The sequence below is a fragment of the Nyctereutes procyonoides genome, unplaced genomic scaffold, assembly GCF_905146905.1.
Source record: "Nyctereutes procyonoides isolate TBG_1078 unplaced genomic scaffold, NYPRO_anot_genome, whole genome shotgun sequence".
NCBI lineage: Eukaryota > Metazoa > Chordata > Mammalia > Carnivora > Canidae > Nyctereutes > Nyctereutes procyonoides.
This window is the reverse complement of record NW_026575052.1, coordinates 67,991,426-68,012,689: the sequence shown is the minus strand read 5'-3', so window position 1 is coordinate 68,012,689 and position 21,264 is coordinate 67,991,426. Positions and strand designations below refer to the sequence as shown.

Sequence of the window (21,264 nt, the reverse complement as noted above, 5' to 3'; positions counted from 1 at the left end):
GTCATACTCTATCATGCTCATTGTTCTAGTGTGTATTTATTGTAGAAATATTATTTGAAAATTAGTGACCCATGTAGAGCAGAGGCTTTTATTCCCCAGCTTTATTTTATAATTGACATATAACACTATGTAAATTTAGGGTGTATCATGTCATGATTCGGTACAGATATACTGCAATATGATTACCCTAATATGATTAGTCACACCTCTATCACTTCACACTACCTTTGTGTGTATGGACAGGTATATGGTGAGAACACTTAAAATCTACTCTCTTAGCAACTTTCAAGTACAATATAGTACTGTTAACTATAGTATCCATGCTGTACATCATTAGATTCCCAGAACCTACTTGTCTTTTAACTAGAAGTTTGTACCCTTTGACCAACATCCCCCCATTTCCTCATCTACTCCCAAATTCTGGCAACCACCATTATACTCTTTCTATTTCTATGAGTTCAACTTTTTTAGATTCTATATATAAGTGCAATCATATGGCATCTGTCTTTCCCTGACTTATTTCACTTAGCATAAACCCTTTGGGTCCACCCATGTTGTTGCACACGGCAAGATTTCATTCTTTTTTATGGCAAAATAATATTCCATTGTATATATACCACATTTTCTTTATCTATTCATCCATCAGCAACACTTAGTCTGTTTCCATGTCTTGGCTATTATGAATAATGCTGCAGTGAACATAGGAATGCCAATGTCTTCAAAATAATGATTTCATTTTCTTTGGATATATACCCAGAAGTGGGATTTTTAGATCATAGGCTGTTTCTATTTTTAGTTTTTTGAGGCACATTCATACTGTTTTCCATAACAACTCCACCGATTTACAGTCCTACCAACAGTGCACAGGGGTTCTCTTTTCTCCACTTCCTCCCCAACACTCGTTCTCTCTTGTCTCTGATAACAGACATTCTAAAGAGCAAAGGCTCTTAACATAATGTCCATGAAGATTTCAAGGAGGCCATGATTTCCTGAAAGTATATGCAAAGTTGAATACACATGTAAAGCTTTATGGGCTTCATGGATTTCGACATATTCCTAAAGGGGTTTGTGGCTCAAAAAAAAAAATTAACAATTACTAGTGTGAGAGGATATATGTCTGCTTTCAGGTAATTAGCATGTAACCAGAACAGCTCATTTCCTCATCATTGTAAATTGGTATGAAGGCCTTAATAATCTTATTCTTGGAATATTTACTTACAAGTATCAAAGGACTTTTGGGCTTATAAAATATTTCACTCTCTTTTCTGCCTACTCATATGTTTGTCAGTGTTTTCTTGGTGAATTATAAGTTTAAGTTTGAGTCTAAGTCTTAACTTTTGGGAAGTACCCCCTTAGGACTCAAATAAAAAGCTAAGAAGAATTCCAGAAAACACTAGCTGATCCAGAAGAATGTGTATAATTTCTTAGAGTATTTAAATCCCTTGAGACCCACCAACAGATTCCTCAGGTTAGACCCCACTCAGAGATTTTTGTGGACTTCATATGTGAGGCTAGTTTAGAGTCATCATTTTATCTTAGAAATTAGCGCTTCTAAAATACAAAAGATGACTGCCTTCTACATCTTTGGGCTGAAGATTTTTATTACAGTCATTTAAATTCTGAAAATCAAACGTGAAATTTGGCGCCTCTGAACCCAGCCTTTTGTTAACATAAAGCAACTAAGATGTTTGCCATGACTTGGGTACTTTCTCACTGCTCTTCTCTAGTGGACTGTGTCGAATGTCTTGCTGTTTTACAGGAAGAAGAAGCAGCTCAAGCCAAGGCTGATAAAATTAAGCTAGCATTGGAAAAACTGAAAGAGGCCAAGGTCAAGAAGGTAAACTGTGAATCATTTTTATGTGGGACAGTTAAATTAATAACATGGTATTATACTTAATGATAAAAAAATAAAATTTTGAGTAGTGTTTTCCAAATAGTTGTAATTTTTTTTAATTTTAGGACAAAGATAATTACATAGTTATTCTTTCTGTGACATCAGTTAGCTTATTTCTGACTAATTAATCAGAACCTATGTTGATGTAAATGTGGAAGCTTCCAAGTTTCTGCTCCCAGGGCTCTTTCCCCTGGCGGCACCCTCTTGGGTTCTGCTCAGCTGCATTGTAATCACCACAAGTGGCACCACCTCCTGGACCCACCTTAACTAGGTCAGAGCTCAGCCTCCATTGACCTTGCTAATAAGCATGTCCATGATTGCTTTTGTGCCATTTTCTTACCCCTGAGGCAGCTTTCAGTCCTGCTGCCCACCCTAGATGTCCTGGTCATCTCCAGAGATCCCAAATGTTTGGGCTAGTGCTCTGGGTTCAACGTTGCATAAATTTTGAGTTACCTGCCTAATCCTATTTTTCCAATAATCCTGCAATTTTACTGAGTTGTTTTCTGTAGACTATAGCTTTCCAGAAACATATAACAGAAACACATGTATTTAACCTTAGTAGAATAGAAGCACTTACCTCATAGCAATGAGGTGTTGATAATAGTTAATTTGGTTACTTGGGAGAAAGACGCAATAGTCTTATTTCAGTTCCTGAAGCATATGCTATGTCTGAGACCACTTAAGAACTTTTTACTTCTAGTTGGGGGAAAAACATTAGACTCTATGTTCCTACAGCACCTCCCATGATTCCTTGAATGAAGGTGTTCAGTACATGTTGAATGATATTCAGTAAATAGTCCTCAACTGTCCCTGGATCCAGACTTTCAAGGTTCATCTATGAGAGTCTTCCTAGATCAGTCTGATCCTGTTCATTCTAAACATGCATGAAGGTTTTTTTACTATTATCCTCCCCTGTTTTCTACATGCAAGAACATGTGCCCCACCACCTACCCCATTCTCACTATCTGGTGTCACCACTGCTCTTCCAACACTCCAGGTATGCCCTGACCTCAAGACCTTTGCACTTTATGGTACCCAGTCTCAAAAGTTCTTCCCCAGATTCCAGTGGGTTTTCTCTGTTTCTCCCCTAGGTCTGGTCACCTGCTCAATAAAGCCTTCTCTATCTGACATTATGCACACACCCACAATCCTCCTTCTCCCCTACTTTCTTTTTTCCCTCATTACTCATCACCAGCCAACATAATATCCACTCTACTGTTTATCATGTTTATGTTTATTGCCTACATCCCCTCTCTACCCCCACAGAAGTTCTTCCAGGGATTTTTGTGTTTTCATCTCTGGTGCAGCCCCAGTTCATAGAGCTGGGTTTACAGAGATAAACCAGGTCAGGTCCCTGCCTATGTAGAATTAAATTCTAGCAGGGGAGCAAGTGTTAGGAAGAAAATAAAGCTGAAAAAAGTGATGGAGAGTGCTCAAGTCACTTCTAGATGGACCTCATGATGGGGGAAGCCTCCCTGAGGAGGCAGTACCCTGAGCAGGACTGTGTGGCCATTGCTCAGAGAGCCATTGAGTAGGAGGGAGAATAAAGAGGACTTGAGGTCAGAGAGGCAGGCCAGGCCACTCAGCCTCACAGGCCCGAGAAAGAGTCTGGAATTTAAGTTCATTGGGAAGCCACTTGAGGGTTTTTAAATCGGGGATAATATCTGGTTTTTAAAGATCATCTCAGCTGCTGTGTGGGAAATGGATTGTAGGGGGAAGGATGACAATCAGAGTGGCCCATTCTACAGCCCACTCTGGCACAGCAGCTCACTGTCCATCATTGTGGGCTGCACTGGGTCAATGACTTTACCTGTCAGATAAAAACACAAAAAGAAATGAGTAAAAAGAAAATTCATAGTTACTTAAACTATTTTAAACCACTGTATTGTTTATAAAAAGGGGGCCACACTGGCTATATTTTCAGAGGGGAAGTGAAAAGAGAAGTTGATTCTTAAATAAAAAGGTAGGACAGCTAGCTGAGCTGATCTGCTTCAACTAGAGGTTAAGAGGCGGGTAGGAGAATGGCAGCTGTTTCCTGCAATGTATCAGAAAGCCAGAGAACTTCTCCATAACTTAGGTGGGTGAATTGTAGCAGTAAACACTAAGCAGAGCCTGTATTGACTCAACAAAGAAGATGTAAAACAGAAGACACCCTGATCAGTGGGAAAGGAGAGAAAATTAAGAAGCCATGTTGTATATTTGGTCTGATTTCAGACACTCCAAACATATCCCTTAAAACAAAAGCCTTTAAGCACAGAACATTAAGAGAATAACTAAGATGTGCTCATACATAATCTGCAACGTGGAAATCAAGTCTCTTTGAAGTACTTTGACCTCAAGTACTCTGTGGGGCATTGACATCATTTTGGATTGCAAGTGATGATCACAGCTTATGTGACAAAGCTTTTGGAACTGGAAACTTGTTAGTTTCATATGTTCGTTTGCTTTAAAGCTCTGTGATACAGGAGAACAATTTCATAACTGAATTTTAGCACGGAAGCAAAAAATGTATATTATAAAGGATTTAGGGCTAGGATATTTTTTATTTAACAACTTGCAAAAGAAAAAGAAGAAAGTTTAAAAACCATACAGTCTTTACTGTAACAGATTAGGAAGGGGAGGTTTTTTCCATGCTGAAATCATTCTACCCTCTATCAAACAGTGTAAATATGAAAAGCACTCTGCTTGCTAAATCACATAACTGGGATCTAGCAATATTATGTGTTGGTGTAGCTACTCTTCAGCTTGTAAATGTGATAGAAGCTGTGAAGAATAGTAAATATAATTTCTTCTTGCTAAAAGTCACCAGCCTTCTCTTGCTTTTTTAATTTTCTAAGTTCTATAATTGTAGACATTCATAACTACATGTGGATTAAATTTAGTTTGCAGTTTCTGCCAAAAAAATAAAAGAACAACTTTTCATCACTGTCAAATTATGTGGTTTAGTTTTTTTTTCCTCTATGTAAAAACAAAACAAAACAAAAACAAAAACAAAATATGTTTTATTTTCTCAGGATCCCTATGCAGAAATGAAATGTGGTCAAACATTGTTACATTTTTGCATCAGGGAGATTGTCTTCTCAATCCTAACATTGGCAGTGTTTCTTAGGACACATAGCCTCTCTACAGCAGTAATTCTCAGCAGAGAGCAGTGACTATGCCTTCCACACACAGAAAATAAATCCTAGGAAAGTATCCTATTCAAGGGATTTTCTGTTTTTCTGGCAACCCTCCATGCTTCATTTCTCAGGTCAGAGAGTCTGTCTTTGACATTGTGGCACATTTTAAATACATGAAAAGACAAACCTACAAAAAACAACAATCCAACAAGAGGTTTCTGGGGTATAGATTTTACAGGTTTTCAAGGGAGAAAAAAGTATTCTACAGACAAGGCTGGAATAAAGGTCTAATTTGAATGATCCTGAGGAGAAGAAATGCACTTTTACTGCCCTGATGTCTGTGTTTTGACTCTCAGCGTCCAGGTGTTGAGAAGAGAAGGCATATATAGAGTGCTTCAATTTGTGGTTCCTGCAGGCCCCTCACCTAGATTTCTATCTATACCCACACCCTCAGTCTGTCTTCCATATCTCTGTGTAACAATCCACAGAAACTGCACTCTTCATTCTGTTCACTACAGAATGTTTTCTTTTTTTTAACATTTTATTTATTTATTCATGAGAGACACACACAGAGAGAGAGAGAGAGAGAGAGAGAGAGAGAGAGAGAGTCACAGACACAGACAGAGGAGAAGCAGGCCATGCAGGGAAACCGATGTGGGACTCGGTCTCGAGACTCCAGGATCAGGCCCTGGGCCGAAGGCAGGTGCCAAACCGCTGAGCCACCCAGGTGTCCCCCAGAACATTTCCAAAAGTGTGCGTTAGGTTCTGAGCCCCTAAGAAAGTGCCCCTCCTGTCCCACTTCCACATAATCTGATCTTGAAAACATTCTGATTATGTGGAAGTGGGACAGGAGGGGCACTTTCTCAGGGGCTCAGAACCTAATGCACACTTTTGGGGAGGAAGAAATATTACCAGTAGTCTGGCCTCTCCAGGCCTTTGTCCCCTTGTTTGATAATGGTAAGTCTCACGTGTGAGTAACCAGCACCAACCATGGACCAACAGGATAGGCAGAACTTATCTTTAGCTGTTTCACACTTCTCTTTTCAAGTTAGAATAGAAATTTAAGCAAGAGTATTATCAAGTGGTTCTGGTTGGCGATGTTTCCAGGCATTCTCTGCTGGTGTGTGTAGTGTGTTGAGTTTGCAGGCACCACAGGCTGATGGTCAGTGAGGGCAGTGTTGTCTGGAAAGGGAAAGGCCTTGCATTCAAAGATAGACTCTTAACTTGATTGACTCTAACTAAAGCTACTTCCCACTTAATTAGGTAGGATCAGTGATCTTAGTAAAGAATAAGAGCACAGGTCTTCCCAGAAGGAGTCGTAGAAAACCTTCCCTTAACATACATGTGTAGTAAATTGAGACTTAGTGGGCACATTTCCAGTGTTCCTTTTAAAGACTAAATAGATGGCCCCATTATAACCTGTAGCACTCATAAATAACAACTACTGTAATCAGAAATGCACTACAAATACACAGGTGTCAAAGAAAATCCAAACTCTGGCTGTATTATTTCATGAATTAATTCTATTGTATTACATCAGAATCATGGTCTCTCTGGGGAGGGAGGATTCAGAAGGTGTAATAACTTTGCCAAGTTGCCCAGAAGAAAACAGTAAAGTCCTATGTCCTTACTGAATATGAGTAAATTCTGCTCCCATCAAACCCTGCAGATCTGTTTTGGGATAAATACCAATTTGATGGTTAAATCAGTGCTGGAGAATATTTTTTTAATGAAATGAAAAGTAAGCTTGATCACTGATTTGCCTGCGTGCCTTCATAATAGCTAGTTTCTCTGTCTTCATTCATTTTGCCTAATCCACCTCTAATCTCAAACATATTCTGCTGTGACACAGCCTATTTGTCCCCTTAAGCATGCTGTGTCACTTGCGCTGCTGACCTTCAAGAGAATTGTAGATTAACCAGCATTGTTAATCTAAGTGTATCTTAGAACCCTTGGGTTGCATGAAATAGGACTCAACTTCAGCTAAGCAAAAGAGAAGAATGTATTATAGATACACTTTCAATCAAATGCTTCTTGGCTCCAGTATAAATCTGAATAAGTGCAAGGAAGATGTTATGAAAGCAGGAAGCCATCACTTTGATTCTGTTTTCTCTTTCACCAGAATGTGGAGTGCCTGAAGGCTGGCAAGGACTTGATTATGTATGGTTTGTTTTGTTCTGTTTTTGTTTTTGTGAATTGGTTTCTCTACCTCTGTATTCTTAATGCCTTAGACAAGTACTGAGCATATCAGTTCATATTGAGTGACTTTGCAGGACACACTCTTACTTATTCACAGAAACAATGGCAGCTTTGAAATCTTCATCTTCATGACCTTCTCCAGTTGCTGAAATTTACTGGCTGCTCTGTGGCTTTATCCTCAGCTTGTTGTCAAGGTACATATGAATGATAACAGCACTAAGTCATTAATGGTGGATGAGCGGCAATTGGCCCGAGATGTTCTAGACAACCTTTTTGAGAAAACCCATTGTGACTGCAATGTAGACTGGTGTCTTTATGAAATCTACCCAGAACTACAAATTGGTAAGTCCCATCCCTAGTGATAAACTACTCCAAAAACCTGTGGGTTTCCTTTACGATGGGTTTGTTTCTTATTAAGAAGAATTTGGTTCAAGGCTCTCAAGACTTCCCATAAATCACTCTCCTCTTATGTCACATTCAGTGCTTGCCTCCTCATTTCTCTGTGAAGAGACTTGGATTATAGCAAGTAACCACACCTTGGGGCATGTCAGCATTATTACTGCCACTTCTCTAGTGGTCCCATAAGGAAGAGAAAGTGACAGGATGATACCTCTTACTGCATGCTTAGTAAACTGTGCAAACCGGGGTGGGGGGGTGGGGTGGCTTGGATATCTGTCAGCTAATATATCTTTAGAGTTTCCTTCTTTAAACTATAGTGTAACTCTGTCATACATCAATGTTTCCCCTTCTACCATCCCCACTCATTTTATCTAGTTAAAGAGGCTCAGTCCCAAAGAGCAAAGGACAGTTGGTAGAAATTGATGGAGAGGAAAAAAAAGGTAAAAAAGCAATTAAAGAAATATTCTTTTTACTTCTCATTGTCAAAATCACTTGGAACAGTTTTTTTTTTTTTCTCTCTCTCTCAGGAGAGCTTGATGGAATCCAGAATTGCCTGCCTTAGAAGCTTTCAGTGAATTTTTTTTTCTGGAGGAAAAGGTCTATATTGAAACAACCTCTTGAAGGATTTTTTTTTAACTCCCTGAGTCAAATAGAGAGTTGAAAAGCCTTCCTTTATGTTTACATTTGGCTCAGATATGCATATATTGTTTTTAGAGTCTTTGGGGTAATATTTTAGAGAATATGTCACATGTCTCACAGCTTCATTCAGAGTTGTTTAGTCAATTATTGCTTCATGGTCCTTTTTATGAATAAGATGTCTACCTCTATCTGGACTATTTAAAGTAAAAAATGCTAAGAGAAAAGTGAAGTGACTGGCTATTGTCACAATATTGTATGTTCATCTGCTGTACTTTTTTATGGAAAATAAGTTGAAGACCTGGCACTGAAGAAGAAACATAATAGGAGTGTTACAGTGTGGCATTATGTAAGAATGAAGAATTTCTAAAAACCAATGAGAGGTAGAAAGCATTGTGTTTAATTCCATACTAGCTTATTTCTCTGTTGGAAACCGTAATGTCTTGAGTCCGAAAGAATGCTTTCTTGTTTCATCAGAAAGGATTTTTGAAGACCATGAAAATGTTATTGAAGTCTTATCAGACTGGACAAGAGACACAGAAAATAAAGTGCTGTTTTTGGAGAAAGAGGAAAAATATGCTGTATTTAAGAACCCCCAGGTAAGATAACTTGTATATAGTTAAACCACATAAAGTATGGAGGATATTTTTTTAGTCTTACCTGTGTACTAACATCATTCATTATCTCACAAAATAATGCAAATTTATTCCTTTCAGAAAACACAAACCCAATTCTTATATCATATGTAAACTAATAGATCCTTGAAAGAGTTAAACAGAAAAGAAACCAATTTGTTTCTTTGGATTCAGTGTCCAAAACATATCTGTTTGACTAATCCTCTTCTTCTGTCCTTATTTCCATTTGGCTACATTAATTCAGTATACTGTGTTGCATTAAGAGTCATTAATGCTTCATGTTTTAAAGACATTGCTTTTTGTTGTTGCTAATATTTGGTGCTTATTGATGCTGGAATAATTAAAGAGAGCACCTAGAAAATGTCCAGTTTATTATGATTTAATTCTACAAACAGGCCACATAATAAAAAACATTGTTCTCCATATTTGAAAAGGCTTCCTTCAAGTCATATGTACAAGGATGTTACAGAAGTGTAGACCTTTTCCCACGGTGGCCTCTAGCCAACTGTAATTACATGAGGGTCATTAAGACTTTTTGGAAGTCAAAGAATGTTAGACACAGATGAGATTGTTGGGGACATCCAGACACCTTTATATTTTATAGGTTAAAAAAAAACAAGTCCTGGGGTGCCTGGGTGACTGTCAGTTAAGCATCCAACTGTTGATTTCAGCTCAGGTCATGATCTCAGGGTCCTGGGACCGAGCCCCCGCTTTGGGCTCTGTGCTCAGCAGGGTGTCTGCTTGAGAATTCTCTCTCCCTCTCTCTTGGCTTCTCCCCCTGCTGCTGCTCACTCTCTAAAATAAATAATTAAAAAAAAAGACCCATATCACTAGAGGCAAAAATAGAAGGATACTCTTAGCTTTCTCATGAGAAAAATACTCTTTCCTCTACACTGTGCTTTTTTGTAGAGTCTTCTCTAGGTTTTGTGGTGGCACACTGACAACAAAGCAATTAAATACTATTGTCTTTGACAAATATTGAACAGTAAAAGTATGGTTGGCCCTGAACACTTAGTGGGGTGGGGAGGGAATTTAAGGGTGCCAACAACCCATGCAGTAGAAAATCTGTGTATGCGGGGATCCCTGGGTGGCTCAGCGGTTTAGCACCTGCCTTCAGCTCAGGGCATGATCCTAGAGTCCCGGGATCGAGTCCCACTTCGGGCTCCCGGCATGGGGCCTGCTTCTCCCTCTGCCTGTGTCTCTGCCTCTCTCTCTCTCTCTCTCTCTCTCTCTCTCTCTCTCTCTCTCTGCCTTTCATGAATGAATAAATAAAATCTTTTTTAAAAAAAGAAAAGAATCTTTAAAAAAAAAGAAAATCTGTGTATAACTTCTCACTCCTCAGAAACTTAATTACTAATACCTTACTCTTGACTGAGAAGCCTTACCAATAACATAAACAGTCAATTAACACATATTTTGTATGTTATGTATTATATAGTGTGTTCTGACAATAAAAAAGGTAGAGAAAAAACATTATTAAGAAAATCATAAGGAAGAGAAAATATATTTATAGTACTGTATTTTTTTTTAAATCTGTATATAAATGGACCATGCAGTTCAAACCTGAGTTGTTCAGAGATCAACTGTACAAAATTTTCAAACCATAACTACCTTCGGTGGCATGCTTTAATGCCTATATTAGTTAGGGTACCATCTCAGCTTCTGTAACAAGGAGACTTCCCACAATCAGTGGCTCGAACCACCTAGAAGATTGATTCTTCCTCACATACCAGTCCAGGCATAAGTGGATAGATCTAGTAGGAGGCCATGCCATCCTCAGCAGGTGGCTTCTATCTCAGTGCCCAAGGCAGCTTTTCTGCTTGGCCATCTTCCAGTCCTTAGGGAGAGAAGAAAGAGCCAGGGAAGTATACAAACCAGACTTCTTATTGGAAAGACCTAGAAATGACACTTTTATTTCTGCCTCCATTCCATTGGTTAGAACTTAGTCACATGGTAATATTGAGCTACACAAGGAGCTGACAAATGCTATCTCTATCTGAACAACCATACACATAACTAAATTTGGTAGTTACATCCAGAGTTACCACTTTGTACGATTCCTCCACAAAGAACCTTTCACATTGAGTCTATAAAAATGGTGCCCAGGAGTTATGTCACATGGCTATAGTATTGTATTAACCAAGAGGAGGAAGAGGAGAATGAATATCAGTGAATCTGCAGCTTGCTGTGGCACCTAATGAATCAGTGCACAAAACACAACTATATACTATGAATTTTTACAAAGTGCACATCCCATTTAACCACCACCCATGTCGAGGAGTGGTATGCCAGCAGACTCACTTATGCCCGTGATCCCCATTACCAAGAGAATCATGATTTGGACCTCTCTGGCCTTGGTTTTTCCTGCTTTTGAACTTTATATAAAACAGAATCATACCATAATACTCTTTGGTGTTTACCTTCATTCATGTTGTTGCATACGGCAGTGCATAGTTTGTTATTTTCCTTTGGCATTTAGTATTCCATTGTGTGATTGTATCAAAATAAGTTTATCTGTTGTATTATTGATGGACATTTGTTTCTAGTTCAGGGCTTTAACAAGTAATGCTATTGAAGACATTCTTGTACCTGTCTTTTGTTGAACATATGTAGACTTTTTTCTTGTATATATGCCTGCAAATACCATTGCTGGATCATAGGTGATGCACATATTTAACCTTAGGAGAAAGTGCCAAGCAGTTTTCCAAAGTGATTGCATGATTTGCCTTTGTTAGTATTGTATGAGAATTTCTGTCATTCCAAATCATTGCCAGCGTTGGTGTTGCCATTAAAAAAAAAAAAAAAAGTTATACTGTATGAATGTGTAGTGGTATCTCCTTTGGTTTTAAGTAGAATTTTTTATTGCCAATGATTTGAGTACCTTTTTAAATGTCTATTATCCATGTAAATATTTCCATTTCTGTGAGGTACCTGTTCAGATCCTCTCCCATGATTCTCAGCCTCTCACCAGGGAGAAAATATGGCTCTCAGAATGTCTTGGCACCTCTTTGTGGTTCCTTTCTCTCTTGGATTTTGGCCCTTTGAGTCCTGGTTGTCTTCATAGCTCTCCAAAGCCTTCGCACAGGCTGGTCCGAAGGTAGTGAGTTATCTCAATTGATTGTTCACAGTCAGTTACAGATCGAACTCCTTGTTCTACTCTTTCCCCCTTCTCACTACTGCACTTGACTAGTCTTAAAAAAAAAAAAAAAAAAAAAAAAAAAAAAGCCTTCACACAGATGGCTTTTGTGGAGCTTTGGTCTAACTACAAGCTACTCTATCATAGGAGGAAGCAGAAATCCTCCTGCTGAATTTTTCTGAATAATAATATGTTCTTAAAAACCAAATTAGTGGATTGTTCTAATTTACAATCACATTTAAAGACCATAATGGAAGTGGAAGCATTTTTGAAGCTGCTAATTTTAGGTATTTCCATTTTCTCAGTGTTTGGTTGGATAATCTATCTTCTGATTAGTGCTATGTGTGAATAACTACTACTACTTCAGCATGCTAACCTTAGGGCTCTCTCCTTGTTCTTGAAGTAGACTGTGACCTTTCCTATGTTGATATCAGGGCTCCTAAAAAGGGAGGCCTCATAATTTTGAAATATCTGCAGTCCCTTTGTAAGAGCTACATATTGAGACCCTTTGATAGTTTTTAAGAGAAGCAACTTTTTAAGTTTACACCAAAAGAATAACAAATTGTAGTAGGGAAGAGTATTTCTGGAGAAACTTTCTTCTGGAAACACAGCCTGTAGATTCTTTTGCTTAATTGTCTTAGATTTTGTCCTCAAGCAGTGTCTCAAGCAGTTGATTCAAAAATCCAAATACATCCTGTATTTCGCTTGGGTTGTTAGTTATTTTTCAAACGTAATTGTCAACACTTATATGTGGTGGCAAATCCCAGAACAGAGTAGTATGTAATGGATACCTGCTTCCACTCACTAGTCAGAGCAACATCTGTGAGCCTACAGCGTGATTATCAGGCCCAGCTGGATTAGGGTGCTGACTAGGAACTATTTCAAGAGTTAGAGTGGCACCTGGGTGGCTCAGTCAGTCAAGCATCTGCCTTCAGCTTAGGTTATGATCCTAGGGTGCTGGGATCAAGCCCTGCATCAGGCTCCCTGTTCAGCGAGCATCTGCTTCTGCCTTTCTCTCCCTCTGCTCTCCCCTTGCTTGTGCTCACACACATATATTCTCTTTCTCAAATAAATGAAATCCTTAAAAAAAGAGTTAGAAACTGTGTGTTAAGAACGATATTTAACCAGAAATTATAAAAGGAAAAGACAGACTCTGTTCTTCCCAAAAGGTTTCAGAATTTTGAGTATCTTTCTCATTTTGACTTATATGATGGGCCTTTGGTAGAATTCACTCCATTTGCTTAGATTTAGCAAACGTTGTAGAGTATCTGTTTACATGTATAACCTGTGCTATTTATGGAGGATACAAAAATGAAGATAATCTTTGCTTTTCCAGCTTTAACATGAGAGTGGCATAGGACAGAGACTGTGGCATGGTGCTGTCTTAAGTCCTAGTGCACAAGGTGCTACTGATAGTGCAGAAGAGCTTTCGTGAAGATATATGCTGAGAGTTTTAGTTTTGAAATTACTATATTAGTTCATAATACCCAAGGTTAGAAGAGCAATGAAACTAGGAACTGGGGAGTCCATTAACCCCTCAGTCCCAACTCTAAGGAAAAAATGCCTTCTGCACAGATGCAAAGAGAGTGCAGCTCAAGGCAAACCACAGATTTTTACCTGTTGACAGATACTGACTAAAGAACAATCTTGCCCTGATTTAGGGTGAATTAAAAGGAAAAACCAACATTGTGTTTATGACAGGATACTGTAGGACCTGACAGAAAATAGCATGTGAAAGACCTTCTAGACAATAAATCAATACAATTAATAAACTTAGGATTCAGAAAAAAATTGTGGAAAATTGTTATCTTCAGTAGAAGGTGGTGATATATGGTCCAAATAAACCAGAAGAAAAGGCAACAAAATAAGTGTTGAAGAAAAGAGGATGGGAGGGCAAAGAAGGGAAGTGGGAAGTGAGAATCAGATCTGGAAAGCTGTGAGATGAGATGGAGCACCAGCTTCTGTGGAGCCCAGGGAGGGCAGGGAAATTTACCTGGAGAAACTGATGCCCAAGAAATCACCTGGTAAACTTGTAGGAATTAGTCAGGGGAAGAGTAGAGTGGAAGCGACAACTCTAAGCAATAGGTGTGTGAAGAGTCCAGGAAGAAAAAAGGATGTGCATTTAGGTCACGGGAAATAGTTGCATGGCTGGACCATGGAGAGTGAGGGTAGAGACAGAGAGTGACGGTGCATTCAGATAAACTGGTGGGAAAGAAACTTGTCAAAATACTATATTGATTAAAATAAAAAACAAGTCAGAAATGAATGTTTCCAGTCACAGTTCATGCAGTCATAATTGTATGGGATTCATTTAAAATGCATTTTCAGGAAAGTTAGTCAGTTTTCAGCATTCGGTTATTTTTAAAAATCCAATTGCAACCACCAAGGCCTACTTTTCTTTTATATTAGACTGCATTTCCTTGCCACAATGTGATCCAACTTTGCTATCATGACTGAAGCTATTGCATGGAGTGTGCCCTACTCTTTACAGGTGCACAAAGCTGATGTTTAAGCTTCAATCTTGCAGAAAAATGATTCGTGGAAGTAGAGATGATGAGTGAAATGCCATCTGCAGAAGGTTATGATATGACAGAAGGTTCTACAATCACTGATAATAATCATGGGTACTATTCATTATATTCAGAGTCTGGAGTGTTTTATTCCTGCCATCTCAGTGCTTGACAGAGCTGGTGGAGGCCTGACCCCAGGGGCACCTACCGTTCCTCAACTAGGTCCTTGTCTTCCTGGCTGGGAGCAGGGAAGTGGCCAGGGGCATCAAGCAACAGCTTTACATACATACACTTCACTCATCCATATTTCACCCAAACCCAGAACTTTAGGAATAGATGCCAAATAAGCAAAATTGGCTGGGAATGAAATAAAGAGAAGAAACTTGGAAAAGTCTGACAAATGGCCCCACAGTCTTAAAGATAGATAAAAACCTAAGCACTACTAAATACTGAGAGTGCATTAGAACCAGTAAGACCTATTGTTGACATCCAGGATCTTTTTTAAGATTTTATTTTATTTGTTTGAGAGACTATGTGCACGAGGAGGGAGAATCATACTCCCCACTGAGCAGGGAGCGCAATGTGGGGCTGGATCCCAGAACCCTGGGATCATGACCTGAGAAGAATGAAGGCAGATGCTTAACTGACTGAGCCACCCAGGCACCCCACATCCAGAGTTTTTCAACACTAGTTCAAGTAGATGCAAATAATGCAATGAGCAACATATTATGAATTTTGACATTTTAAAAAATATCCAATGGAGTCTAAATACAGTTTCAGGGGATGCCTGAGTGGCTCAGTGGTTTAGTGCCTGCATTTGGCTCAGGGCGTGATCCTGGAGTCCTGGGATCAAGTCCCACATCAGGCTCCCTGCATGGAGCCTGCTTCTCCCTCTGCCTGTGTCTCTGCCTCTCTCTCTCTCATGAATAAATAAATAAAATCTTAAAAAATAAATACAGTTTCAGGCAATTTGATTTCCCACCAGCATCCATGTAAGCAGCACATGAATAGCTTTTTTTTTTTTTTAATAGACTTTATTTTCTGGAACAGTTTTCAGTTCATGGTAAAATTGAGAAAATTCTTATACACTCTCTACACATAGATGGCCTCCCCCACTATCAACATCCCCCACCACAGTGATGTATTTGTTATAGTCATTGAACCTTCATTGATACACCATTATCATCCAAGTCCATAGTTTACATTAAGGTGTGGTGTTGTACAATAAGCTTTTTTTTTAACATTTGGGAAATTTTAATTGTTCCTTGTTTTTCCCCTTGAACTATTCCCATTCCATTTTCTCCACAAAGGTTTCTCCTACTGTAATGTATTTTTATGTTTATAATTCTCTAATTGATCTCTCTCATACTTCTTTTCGACAAACTGTTTATAAATTGATATGTAATCTTTTTTAAAAAGATTATATTTATTTATTCATGAGAGACACAGAGAGAGGCAGAGACATAGGCTGAGGGAGAAGCAGGCTTTCTGCCAGGAGCCCAATGTGGGACTCGATCCCAGGACCCTGGGATCACAACCCAAGCTGAAGGCAGATGTTCAACCACTGAGCCACGCATCCCGATACGTAATCTTTTATATCCTGTCATTGTAAGGCACATAAGTGTTAAAAAATTACACAGTTGGTTAAAACAATTTCAAAACATTTAAGTTATAAATATTGATATTAAGCCTAAAAAGGAAAAATCTGGGGGAAAACATCTCTTAATGAGATAAATAGATGAAACGTTTTTCCCCTCTGATTAGTCCTAGGATAAAGGGATGAATGTTCAGCATCAATTATATTGCTGTTTTTTATTTCTATAGAAGTTAAGTACTTTTTATAGATATCAGTGGTGAGAAACCTTGTTCACATAAATGAGTGGATGAGAACAGAAGAGCTTTGTGAGAGCAATCCCATCCTGTTTCTTGAATTCCTTCCAAGTTATCTGTCGCTGAAGAATCAAGGATGATTCTTTTCATACACCACCTGACAGGATGATTGGGTGCTTTCCATTGTGTAGAAGCAGGGTTAGAAAGCATTTGACTTCCAAAAAAGATTTGTTTTGAGTGGTGAGTCTTTCCCTCTCACAACACTCATGTTTCACGTTATCCCTTTGCTTAGAGCCTTTGAGCTTCCCACGCAGGGCAGTGAGATTCTGTGTAGCTGTGAGGTGTACCTTTCTTGTGTGTGAAGTAAGGAAGGGGCCTTCCATTCACAGGCAGATCCGCTTTGGAGAAGAGTACACATTGAAGTTTAGGATGTGAAGACCAATGCCCGAGTACCCTTAGAGGAGCTTCAGTACATTCCCCAAGGGGGACACAGTTTAAAGGTCCCCGGTCTTGAGTGATGGCTCAGGCTCCCCCACCGTTAATTGTCTCCCTGCTTCTGAATCTGTCACAACTCTTATAAAATAACAGTCTGTGTCATTTTCATCTTCAACTATTAGGAGACTCAAGGAGGGTGGGTACCATTGAACTTCTTGTCAACCAGTAAGGACACTTAGCTAATGATAGCCATTGAAGCATATATCATAACTGGGTGCCTCCAGCAGGAGGGTCTTCCAGTTCTTGGATCAGAGACAGCCTCCCTAAGGAAGCAATGTTTCTCATGTTTGCCAAGGGAATCAAGATGAGGGAGAGAGAGGCAGGAGGGGAGATTCTAAGCCATAGTGTAGGATTATTGAGGCCCAGAATCAAGCCCTGTTCAAGGAGTAGAAAGGCCCACTAAGGCTGCTGTGGAGAATGGGGACAACAGTGTGCAAGGCCAAGTTGATGGACCTGCCACACCGTGCTGAGGGTTTTCAGTTTCATGAACATGGCATTTTCTGTTCAAACTTGTCTTCTACAAAACTGCCTCTTTCTGGAAGGCAGTCTCATATTGTGGCCAGACTGTGGATCCTAAAATCAGACAGGTGGGATTTGAATCCTGACTCCATTGCTTGTTATCTGTGGGCCCTGGAGCAAATCATCTAACTTCACCAAGTCTCTATTTTTTTTTTTGTCTGAAAATGGAGATAATTTGTTTTTAGAAGTGTGTGGTGAGAATTAAAGGCTATCATCCACACAAAGTGTAATAATTATCATTATTTTAGTTTGCTTCATTGTAGAGAATAGTCTAGAGAAAAAAAAGAAATGGAGGCAATTGGGAGGATGGTAGCAACTCTCCAGAAGGCATCTGCAGTGCTCTTGGATTAGGGTGATCACAGTGCAACCAGGCCAGACTTGGTGTGGGACAGTGGTGCTCTATCTCAGAAGTTTGGAGCAGGGACTCAAAGAAGTGTGAATAGGAGTCTAACCTCAGGCTACCTGAAGTTGTTCAGGACAAATTAAGGGGATAAGGATTTAATCCCTAGCTTCCCCAGGATGCCAAGCATTTTTTCAAGAATGACCAGCAAATATTTCTTGAGCATCCCTGGAATAAAGCCATGGAAGGAGACAGTAGGCGAGATGCAAGGCCAGGAGCTATCTGCTGAATGTAATAGGCAGAAGGAACAGAAGTATCTAGGAACTACTGTGAAAATAAAAGTAGTAACCAGCATTCTTCAGAAAGTGAAGTCCATGCAGAGGACAAATGAATGACATGGGGACATTCTGCTTGGCTGGGTGCCTGGGGGCATGAGGTCAGTAGTCAGTGAAGTACAGCCAGGATACTGTAGGCTGTGAAGGGTGTTTAGCCCTGTATCCTAAGGACTGAGACAGAGTTGTCCAAGATGGGCACCTGTTCTAGCCCAGGGCCCAGGGTGTGTAGACTTTAAAGGATGTAAGCTCATGGGCAGGAAAATCCAGGATGAGGAAAAGGAGAGATTATGTTCTACTCATTAACAACTGTGGCTGCCCTATAGCTGAGAAAGTTTCCCAGGGCTTTAAGTATCCCAGAAAATTAAGCACCTTGTCAAAGAAGGCCTAAAGAAATTCTTTTATATTTCTATTTTGCATTTTAAGTAGCCCTGATGACTAGAAGAGAATAAAAGGATGGGTTGGTAATGTGGAATCCCACAGGGAGTGGAGGACAGGCCTCTGTGCAAACCCACTCCCAATATTTATTAGGGCCTGGGGCAATTGTAGATTGAAGGCTTATATACCGTATATCTGTATATTTAAAGTTCTAAATAAAATTAATAAGTAGTTAAATGTGTTCTGTCCTCCCACCTTATTGCCTTCATAATGACCTAAGAGTTTAGACTTAGTATTCTTAGATTTCTTTTTTTTTTAATTTTTTTTATTTATTTATGATAGTCACAGAGAGAGAGAGAGAGAGAGAGAGAGAGAGAGGCAGAGACACAGGGAGGGAGAAGCAGGCTCCATGCACCAGGAGCCCGATGTGGGATTCGATCCCGGGTCTCCAGGATTGCGTCCTGGGCCAAAGGCAGGCGCCAAACCGCTGCGCCACCCAGGGATTCCCGTATTCTTAGATTTCTTTGAGTTCTGTGCAAGATGGTGTCTTGGAACTGCTCGTGACCAACCCCTAGACTTCCCCCCCTCCATCCATCCCATCCATCCTGAGCCATGGGAGCCTTGCATGCATGGTGTGGATGTTCCAGCCCAGAGAGCAGGCTCCATACAACCCATCACTCCCTTGCAAAAAGCTGCCCCTTGGCCACCCTCTGGCCTAGGATGCACATGCTAGCAGTGCCATAAACCTGCAGGAGAATGAATATAGGGCAGAGTCTCCGGGCCATTTAGTCAGGGAATTCCAAGGTCCTGGGTGTGTGGAGTGTGGACTAAAATGTAGGGGGTCATTGGTTCCAGGTGGGCATATCCCATTGGCCCCATAGACATGTCACCCTGTGAGTAGGGGAGTGGCTGGGTGAGTGTCAGAGCAGAGACCTTCTAAAGAGTGGAGTCAGGGCAGGGACCCCTCTTGCCCAAGGTGGTACTGCTTATTTTGGGTAAAGTAGTTTGGGACACCTACTATCCTTTTTTTAAGATTTTTAAAATTTACTTATTGGTGAGAAAGAGCACGCAAGAGGGAGGAGTAGAGGGAGAGGGAGAAACACTCCACGCCAAGTGGGGAATCCAACATGGACCTCAGCCTCAGGACCCTGGGATCATGACCTGAGCCAAAGTATATCGCTTCACCAACTTCACTGACTGAGCCATCCAGGAGCCTGAGGACACTTGCTATGCTAATAAAAGCAACTTTATTTAAAAAGCAGCTTAGTTTCTCAGTCTGGTTGTCATTAGAAAAGTTCCTCTTCTCAGTTGATTGGAAGCACAGGGTGGTCGGCTATTCCTAAATAAGTGCCAGCTGTTGAAATGGGAGTCAGCTCCTCAAGAGTTCTGTTTTCCCAGAGTGATGCTGAAACTTAAGTCCCACTATGCAAAGACCAGTGATGTTGCCTGAAACGAAAAGAGAGGTATAAGGACTGAGGAATATGTCTAGAGGTAGAGAAGCTCTCCAGTATTAACATTAGGCATTCTTGGGGCACCTGGGTGGCTCAGTGGTTGAGTTTCTGCCTTCGGCTCAGGTTGTGATCCTGGGGTCCTGGTATCGAATCCCCCATCAGCCCCCCTATGGGGAGCCTGCTTCTTCCTCTGCCTATGCCTCTGCCTCTCTCTGTGTGTCTCTCATGAATACATATGTAAAATCTTAAAAAAAAATAGCCATTCTTCTTGCTGGGAGCCTGAAAAATCTGTTTTTCAAAGAAGGTACTGGCAAATCAGTTAATATAAGGTTGCTTGCTTATTTAATTGCTTTGTATTTCTTTTAATGACATACTTTATTTTGCTGACTTCAAAAATAACATTGACTTACTGTAAAGAAAAAAAAAAGTTGAAAAACAGGAGAAATGAAATTTAAACTATCTGTAATCCTGCAACTCCAACAATAATCATTGCTGATATTTTAGGCAGTTTTCATCCCATCCTTTGTTGTGTTCCTTAACTGACATTTGGTAGTGGTTGTGGCTCAGTGTGGCTGTAGGAGTGAAGAACACAGAGAGAAACACAACCTCATTTTGCTTCTCAGGTGAAGAAGGGTACCGGCCACTGAGGGAGAAAATGATTTCATGGCATCTTTCTGCCATTCTTTTCCAACCTGCCTCTCCCACCAAGGTTTGTCTTTGACCATCCAGGACCAGGCCTACAGGAGGAAGTCTTACAGTATTCACATTTTTGGTCTCCAATATGGCTTCCTATTTTAAAAGAAAGTCTAGCCTTGGCTTCAGTGCCCTAGATCTAATCACCAGCCAGTGTGGGCATGTGCATCTGTCAGCCTTGGATGCGTTAAACCACCTCTGAATCCTCATGGCTTACAGCCACAGACATTTCCTCTCTCCTGGGTCTGCAGGTCATCATCCTTGGCCCCAGAATGTGAGTCAGACTCAGCTAGTTCACTTGTCTCTTACCATCCTCAGACTAGCAGCTCCCTGTGACACACTCTTCTCCTGGTGAACTCACAGCAAAGAATACAGGAGGATGGCATGGAAACACATGACACAGCCTCTCAGGTCCTCTGCACAGAGTCAGTGCCCTATCTCTTCCACCCACGTTCTGTTCACCAAAGCAAGTCATGTGGCTAAATCTAACATAAGTGGGGCAGGGACATGAGTCCCACCCATTGTGAGGGGAGGCATTGCTCAGTCACCTGATGACAGGCCTTGGAGTATATTTGGACAATATTTCAAACTTGGACCTCCTCTGGAAAGTCTTCCTTGACCATTCCAGCCTACAGGGATTTGTTTTCCTCTTTGAAAAGCTATAGAAATGGCTCATTTTGAGTTTATGTGCTGTCTAT

The 21,264-nt window shown here is 40.2% G+C and overlaps 1 protein-coding gene across 2 annotated transcripts in view; it reads left to right on the top strand.

The window, feature by feature from the left end:
• Positions 1-21,264, top strand: part of APBB1IP (amyloid beta precursor protein binding family B member 1 interacting protein) — a 103,193-nt gene that overhangs the window by 48,807 nt on the left and 33,122 nt on the right. For both annotated transcript variants that reach the window (XM_055330992.1, XM_055330991.1), the window contains exons 5-7: positions 1,760-1,837; positions 7,395-7,554; positions 8,725-8,846. In XM_055330992.1, coding sequence (XP_055186967.1) covers positions 1,760-1,837; positions 7,395-7,554; positions 8,725-8,846 — 360 coding nt within the window. The remainder of the gene's footprint in view (positions 1-1,759; positions 1,838-7,394; positions 7,555-8,724; positions 8,847-21,264) is intronic.